The following is a 7,908-nucleotide window of genomic DNA, read 5'->3' on the forward strand; positions in this document are numbered from 1 at the left end:
GGGGCGCAAAGGGCGCGGCGGGGCCTGGATGGGGGAGGGGCGCTGGGGGGGCGGGGCTCTGGGGGAGAGGGGCGGGGCGGCCAGGAGCGGCTCTAGGCGGACCCGGACCGGGCGGGGCTTCGGCCGCAGACCCCGCCCACCCCGGCGCCGCGCAGGCGCATGGAAGCGGTTACCCCACGCCGTCTCCCAGGCAACCGGATTCAACAGTTCCGGTGCTGCGGGCGTCTGGAGGCCCCCGGGCGCCCACTCGCCGGCATGTGCGCTGCAGACGTGGACCATCACGTAGCCCAGCGATACTTGCTCAAGCGGCGGCTGGGGAAGGGGGTGAGCCCGGCCACCTGCGGGGGGGGGTCAGGTCCTGTCGGAGGTCTGTTCGCTCCCACATGGCAACGGATCCCTGGCTCACGTCCTGTTTCCTCCAGGGACTGGAGGGTGGCCTTGGGCAAGCCACCGAGCCCCTCGGGCTTCAGTTTCCTGTAAGGGGGCTCTAACAGCGCCCACTGCAAGCGAACCTGTGGCCTGGCTCTGGGTCCATAGTGGTCTAAGGCCAGAGGGATCCTGGACAAACCCTTTCCCCCGTCCCCTCCCACGTCCCCTGCTCCCAGCTGCCTCTCCTGGGGCCCATGGGATACTAAGGAGGCCAGGCCCACCCATTCCAATCACTAAGGGCGATGGATCCCAAGCCTAGCCCAGGAAGGGCCTGAGCAGGTAAATGGGCATAGAGTGAACCACATGTGAGCGATTGTGCATTTGTGTGTGAGAGCATGTGGGATAGTGTACAAGAATGTTTGTGAAGATGTGTGACTAGGTGGGTGGTAATAGGAGAGGAGAGAATCAGCACAGACAGCAGGTGCAAAGGCCCTGAGGCAAGGACCTGCTGGCTGTGGAAAAACAGCAGAGTTGATGTGAACTGGTTAAGAGTGGCTTTGGGAAGCTGCAAAGACTTCTGGGCATTGACCCAGGGAGTGGCAGCCGACATCAGGGCCGCTTTACAAGACTCACCCTGCCTGCTGTGTAGAGGACGGGCAGTGGTGTGGGCTAGGGAGACCAGCTAGAAGGTTAGTGTAGTGATCCAAACAGGAGACAGGGGAGAGACAAGAGACCCAGACCAGGAGGGGCAGCAGAGATGGTAGTGAGAAGTCAGATTCTGATGAATTGTGAAGGTGGTGCCAACAGGATTTGCTGACAGGCTGGATGCAGGGTGTGAAAGGGGGGAGGTGCCCAAAACAGGTTTCTGCTCCACCCTGATTCTGCGGCCTGGGGCCATGCTCCTCATCACCCTCTTCTGGAAAACCCGGGTGTGGGGGTCCTGCAGCAGGCGGAGCGGCCCATGGCTGCGGGGACCTTGCCCAGAGCCACAGCCCCTCACCACACCCTCCCTCCCAGGAGCCAGGGCAGGCAGGAGCCTCAGGGCAGCCTGCTGGGCAGGGGAGGGCTGGACAGGAGGCCGGCCCTGTGCCCAGCAAGCTGACCACCGTCCTCACAGGCCTACGGCATTGTGTGGAAGGCAGTGGATAGGAGGACCGGCGAGGTCGTGGCCATCAAGAAAATCTTCGATGCCTTTAGGGATAAGACGGACGCCCAGGTAAATGCGTGGAGAGGAGGTGTGAGAAGGACAAGGGCAGGGGAGTGGGGGTGAGCCTTGCTCGCGTGCTGCCTGGAAGCTCAGGTCTCTGTCATCGCTCAGAGCATGACCCACTCTGTGACCCTGTGGTCCAGTGGGTGTGGGGGACGTCTGTCAGTTCCTATGGATCCTTTCAAGTAGTGGGCTTCCGGGGGTCCTGGGGGCTCAGTTGGTTAAGCGTCGGACTCTTGATGCTGGCTCTGGTCATGGTCTCGTGGCTCCGTGAGACAGGCCTGCGGAGGGCTCTGCACTGGCCTTGGAGGCTGCTTAACACTCTCTTCTCCCTCCCTCTTCCTCTGCTCCTCTCCTGCTCACGGTGCTCTTTTTCCTTTTTCTGTCTTTCCGGGGGGGGGGGGGGTGGGAAGGAAGTGGGCTTCCCTCAAACTCCACACTCACGCTCCTATTTCTGTCTCATTCCAGAGAACCTTCCGGGAGATCATGTTGCTCCAGGTGCGCGGCCTGGGCCATCTGCCCCCCAGCCCCGCCAGGTTCAGTTTCCCCCAAGGTGAGGGAGCCCAGATCCTCACCCCACAAAGCACAAAGCCCTGGCTGTCTCCTCAGGAACTTGGGGACCATCCCAACATCATCCGCCTCCTGGAGGTGATCCGGGCGGAGAACGACAGGGACATTTACCTGGTGTTTGAGTCTATGGGTAAGTGAGGCCTCGCTCACTCCCCAGCCTCACCTCAGTCCGGGTCCAGGACCCTCGGATGGCCTGGATCCATTTACATGTCCCTCTGCTACCCGGGTCACCACGGTGGTCAGCTGTCACCTAGAGCAGTTTCTTGGTGTGCAGGGACAAATGGCTGGGGCGGGTGAGCGCCCAGGCCTGGCAGTGACCACCTGGGAGCCCACCTCCATGAGGCTCCTGCTTTTTCCACTGTTTGCAGCCTTTTTTCCCTTTTTCTACCCGTGTTATAAGACAAAGCAACATGAAATAAAATATTAAAGTATTAAGAATAGCCCCACAAACTTTTATTGCTGTGCGGACAAAGGCAGAGCAGGCCTGAGGAAGTTGCTGGAGTCACTGGGAAGCGTGTGTGCCCAGGACAGGTTAGAAACAGGCCTCTGAGGGTGGCCCGTGTGGCCTGGGGGCCGCGGCCGTGGGAGGGCTGGGCACCCCTACAAGGTCCAAGGTGAGGCAGACTCATCCACTCTCCCGGGGCCCCAGGCTGACCCCCGAGTCCTGCCCCGGCTCCCCTCACCCCTAGGCTCCCCCAGAATGACCTGTGTGCTCCCCCAGACACTGACCTGAACGCCGTCATCCGTAAGGGCAGGCTGCTGAAGGACATCCACAAGCGCTTCATCATCTACCAGCTCCTGCGGGCCACCAAGTTCATCCACTCGGGAGGCGTCATCCATCGGGACCAGAAGGTGCCACCCACGATCCAGCCGTGCCCCCCCCCCCCCCACTATGTGCACCCACAGCTCATTAACCCTCAGCCCGCCTCCTCTCCGGGACAGCGCCCCCCACCCTGAAGGCACCGCCCACACTCCAGTCGTGGGCCCAGCCCCGTGTGCACCCACCGCTGGCTCTCAGCCTGCCTCCCCTCCTGCAGCCGTCCAACATTCTCCTGGATGCCAGCTGCTTGGTGAAGCTCTGTGACTTTGGTCTCGCCCGCTCCCTCGGCGGCATCCCTGAGGGGCCTGAGGGCCCGGCCCTGACAGATTACGTGGCCACACGCTGGTACCGGGCTCCAGAGGTGCTGCTGTCCTCGAGCTGGTAACAGCTTCCCCCTCCCCCTGAAGCACCCCTATGTCCTCTGGCCCAGCCAAGGCCCCCAAGCCTTCCTGTGCCCTCCCCTGTGCCCTCACCGGCCCCCTCCCAGCACCCAGGCCCCGGCCCTTTGAGGGTCTCTCCTCCCTCCACATCTGCCTCCGGGGCCCCCCCCATGTCTCCACCCCTTCCTGCCCCAGGTACACCCCTGGGGTGGACATGTGGAGTCTGGGCTGCGTCCTGGGGGAAATGCTTCGGGGGAGGCCCCTGTTCCCGGGCACATCCACACTGCACCAGCTGGAGCTGATCCTGGACACCATCCCGCCTCCATCCAAGGAGGGTGAGTAAGTGTACAGGGGTCTGCCGGGCACCGGCGACGCTGAGGGTCAGAGCACCGGCGACGCTGAGGCCCCTGGGGGGCCAGGACTGGTTGGGAGGAGTCTGGGGAAGAGGGCTGGGGAGGGCCCAGAGCTTCAGGAAGACCCGAAAAGGCAGGTGTGTAGGGAAGAGCTGCTGGGGGCTTTGGGAGAGCAACTGGACAGGCTGCAAGGCGGGCAGGGCCTCGCCATGGGTCCTGAGGGCCAAGCGGTGCCCATGAAGGGTCCAGCTGGGTGGCTGAGGGGTGGGAGCTGGGCAGGGGAGGCTGGGGGAAGAGGAAAGCAGGCAGCAGTGGGGGTAAGTAGCTGGGGGGGTCCTTCCTCATCCCTGGGGGGAGGGAGTAGAGCGAGAGAGGGGAAGGACCGGTGGGGAAGGGGCTCTTCCGTGGAGGTGGGAGTGCCCGGATGTGGAGTGCATACGTGGGGGTGTAAGTGTGCAAGGGCAGGCACACATGCCGGGGCATATATGCATAAGTGAGGCATGAAGGTTTGAGTCCTGGCAGACAGCTGCAGCCCTGCAGAGAGGTCACTCCGTGGGGCCGGAAGAGCAACCGGCCCCAGACCTCCCTGAGTCGCCCCGCTGGCCCAGCACCCCCCACCCCAGCTGCCCCCCCCGCCCAGTCCCCCCCCACCCCAGCTGCCCCCCCCGCCCAGTCCACCCACCCCGCAGACCTCCTGGCTCTTGGCTNCTGGCCCAGCACCCCCCACCCCAGCTGCCCCCCCCCCGCCCAGCCCCCCCAGCCACACACCACCTTCTGTCCACCCACCCCGCAGACCTCCTGGCTCTTGGCTCAAGCTACAGCGCCTCAGTCCTGCCCCGCCCGGGGCCCCGGTGAGTGGGGCTGCTGAGGGGCTGGCTCTCACCCGCTTCCTGTTCCCTGCTGGCCACTCTGCCCGCCCAGCCCCGGGCCCTGGTCTTCGGACAGCGCCACCCAGCGTGGCCTGAGTCATGGGGCGCGGGGCGGGGGCACGGGAACTGCACGGGGCCAGAGAGCAGGGACCAGAGGTCGAGGCAGGGAGGCCTCACCGAGGTGCCCTGCCGCCTGAGGCTGTCGCCTGACGGGGGGTGCACGGAGGCAAAGTGGCGCTGGGCCGGGGTGGGGGAGGGGCCGACCTGGAGACGGGGCGATACTCGGGCACCACAGGCCACGGCAGACGCTGGACGCCCTCCTGCCGCCAGACACCCCCCCGGAGGCCCTGGATCTCCTCAAGGGACTCCTGGTATTTGCCCCGGACAAGCGGCTTAGCGCCGCGCAGGCGCTGCAGCACCCCTACGTGCAGAGGTAGGGGCGGGACGGGGCGGGTGCCGGCTCCTCCTTTGCCGGGCTTGGGTGTCGGGTCCCGGACCTGGGCTCGGCCGGAGAGGCCCTCCTGACCGCAGCCCGAGGCTGGCTTCTCGCAGGTTCCACTGCCCCGCCCGCGAGTGGACAATGGATTCGGCCGTGCGGATCCCGGTGCTGGAAGGAGCTCAGCTCTCAGCCCCTGAGTACCGCAGCCGCGTCTATCAGGTGCTCCGGCGCGCGACCTGCCCACGCCCACGCTCACCCTCGAGGCCTCCCCTTGCCTCAGCGACCCCGGAACCCGCTACACCCACGCCATGCAACTCTGAGCGCCCCTCGCCCCCCGCAGATGATCCTGGAGCGCAGGGGCAACAGCCACGCCCCGAGACAGAAGGGCCTGGGGGGCACGTGCCCGGAGGCGGAGCCCAGTGGACCCCCGCCCCAGGCGCACCTGCCGTCCCCCAGAGCCGCCCCCCAGCTGCCCCCCGGCTCTTCGTCGCAGAAGTCCGGCCGCAGACCTCCGAGCCACCTGGGTCACCAGTCCGCCCACGGTGTGTGATCCCGCACGGAGTGGCCCCTGACCCTTCTGTGTGGGGCCACCAAGGGTCCGCAACGGCGGACTAACGCGGGCGGCTGGTCTTCAGACCCCACAGAAGTTCCCTGCGGAGCCAAGAACCTTCCCCGGCCGAGCGCGGCGCCCCTGCTCCAGCCCCGGCCCCCAGGGGGTCTCTGGAGGGCGGAAAAGCCCCCTGGGGAGACGGCAGATGCCCCCTCAGCACGCTCGGGGGTAGGTTGGCCCGGGGAGGGCCCCTCTCACTGTACTTTCCAAGGCCCCCCGCACCCGGTACAGCAGTGACCCTGTGACGCGCCCCCTCGCAGGTGAAGTCCAGCGTGAAGGGGGCGGCGCCCTCCCTGGCCTCGCAGGCTGCCGCCCTGGGGGCCGTCCAGGCCCTGATCCGGAGCGACTGGAACCCGGGCCGTGGGGCGACGGCGGCCGGAACGCGACAGGTGAGCGCCCCCCCCCCCCCCCCCCCCCCCCCCCCCCCCCGCACCCTGGCCCTCGGCCTCCCCTCCCCCCGGCCCCGCCCCCTCACGCGGCGCCCCGACTGTGTGCAGGTCCCTCGCGGGCTTCCGGCGGATGCCCGGCCCGAGCCCCGGCCCGGCCGGCGGATGTTCGGCGCCCCGGCCTGGCAGGGGGCCCAGGGCGCCGCGAGGGCCGCGCTGGGGGGCTATTCTCAAGCTTACGGAACCATCTGCCATTCGGCGCTCGGCCGCCTGCCCCTGCTCCCCGGGCCCCGCGCGTGAGCCGCCCGCCAGCCTCCAGTCCGGCTCCTGTACTCAGCCCGCGCCCCTCGCCCAGCTCTGGATTCGGCCCCCAGCGCCCCGTGCTCCCCACTCCCTTACCCGCTCCCGCTTGTGCCTGCACGCGTCCTTGAGTTCGAGGGACGTTGTCCAAGCGTTTCTGGGGGGGGGGGAGAGGTCCCCCCCCCCCCCCCCAGCCACTTCCTCCAATAAAGTCTTGTTTGGCCACAGCCTACCTGTCCATCCTTTGTCCTCAGTATGAGACCCTCTCCCAGGCCACGCGCCCTTTTCCTGGTGTCCACCCCCTCCCGAGGCCCCCGATGTCTGGCGCAGAGCCCATGAGAAGCTGTGTGGCCCCTGTCTGCCCAGTGCTTTCGCTCTAGGCTCACATAACCAAAGGCTGGCCTGGGGGGGGTGTCCTTGGGGGCAGCTTCCTGTCCTCTGTCCACAAATGCTCTGGGGCCTACCTGGTGCCCATCAGAGGGACCAGGCTGTCCCCAGGGGGGTCCTGGAGAGGCAGGGACTTGTGCACCTGCTACCTGGGTGCAAGCCATCACACGACTGCATTTGTGACCCGGAGCCAAAGTGGAAGAGATATTGGGACAGCGCCCCAGGGTACAGCTCCTGACTGGCCATTGTTGGTGACCCCGTGCTCCTCTGTCACCAACAGTGACCGGCAGCTGGTTTGTCCTGGTGGAGGGTGGGCTCAGGGGTGTGGGAGCCAGAGCGATCCAAGGGGCCCAATGGGCACCTGTCTCCTGGCTGCAGGGTGCCGTGACCCTGACCCTGGGCAGGGGCTGGAACACAGCAGGGGAGACCATTTTCCCACTGGCAGGTTGGAGCGCCCGGTCTAAGGGGCGTGGCCTGTGCTGCGTTGGGGGCGGGGCCGCTGGGAGCAGGAGCTCTGCGCTCGCTCGGGAAAAGCTGCGGAGGCGCGGCGCGAAGGGCAAGCGGAGCTGGCCGGAGGGTGCGGCCCGGCAGTCGGCTGCAAGAGAGACTGAGAAGGCAGAACAGGATTTGGGAGGAGGCCGAGAAAGGCGGCAAGGATCAACGCCCCGGTGCAGGATTGGAGGTGAGCCAGCCATGGAGCGGGCCGTGTGTCGACGTCCTGGAGCCTGAGGCATAGCCCCCCGCTGATGGACAGGGGGACGGATGGGGCCCTGGGAATTGGCATCACAGCCCAGAAAGGAGCAGGCGAGGCCCCAGGAAGCCCAGCCCTGCGAACACAGGCCTGGGGGCTGCTGAGAGGTCCAGATACCTGGGCACCCAGCGCAGGGAAGGCTGGGAAGTGTGCGCAGTAACGGGGATCCCCCAGGGGCGCACCCGTGGGGGGCGCCTGCACGGAGGGCTGGTGGAAGTAAGGGGCGGGAGTAGTGGGCTAAGGCAGTTTGGCCACGAAGCGGAGCCCGTCTGGGAAGGGGCTGAGGTGGAAGGAGTCTTGGAGGTTAGGGACGTGGCAGGAGGCGCCGCGGTACAGGCGGGGCGGGCGGGGGTCTTCAGCGGTCCCCACAGGGCTGGGCGCTGGTGTCCAGAGGGACGGCTGAGACATTCACAAGACCAAAGTTTGCAACGTACAACGGGGCGACTATATATTTAGGAATGTGTGGG

General features: G+C 66.6%; 1 protein-coding gene across 3 annotated transcripts; it reads left to right on the top strand.

The window, feature by feature from the left end:
* The first annotated feature begins 212 nt into the window (after positions 1-212).
* Positions 213-6,530, top strand: MAPK15 (mitogen-activated protein kinase 15). 3 transcript variants are annotated; one of them, XM_039254144.1, is made up of 14 exons: positions 213-324; positions 1,487-1,585; positions 2,045-2,074; positions 2,186-2,276; positions 2,868-2,998; positions 3,184-3,347; positions 3,542-3,681; positions 4,493-4,550; positions 4,864-5,001; positions 5,121-5,226; positions 5,348-5,549; positions 5,643-5,785; positions 5,878-6,006; positions 6,115-6,368. In XM_039254144.1, exons 1-14 carry the CDS (start codon positions 256-258, stop codon positions 6,301-6,303), a joined length of 1,689 nt encoding a protein of 562 aa, XP_039110075.1. In that variant the 5' UTR covers positions 213-255; the 3' UTR covers positions 6,304-6,368. The 3 variants fall into 3 exon arrangements, with proteins under 3 accessions (XP_039110075.1, XP_039110076.1, XP_039110077.1); XM_039254145.1 differs by lacking the exon at positions 5,643-5,785 and having other exon boundaries at positions 6,115-6,530; XM_039254146.1 differs by lacking the exons at positions 5,348-5,549; positions 5,643-5,785.
* The last annotated feature ends 1,378 nt before the right edge of the window (positions 6,531-7,908 follow it).

Source organism: Hyaena hyaena, unplaced genomic scaffold (genome assembly GCF_003009895.1).
Source record: "Hyaena hyaena isolate Hyena2069 unplaced genomic scaffold, ASM300989v1 scaffold_474, whole genome shotgun sequence".
Lineage (NCBI taxonomy): Eukaryota > Metazoa > Chordata > Mammalia > Carnivora > Hyaenidae > Hyaena > Hyaena hyaena.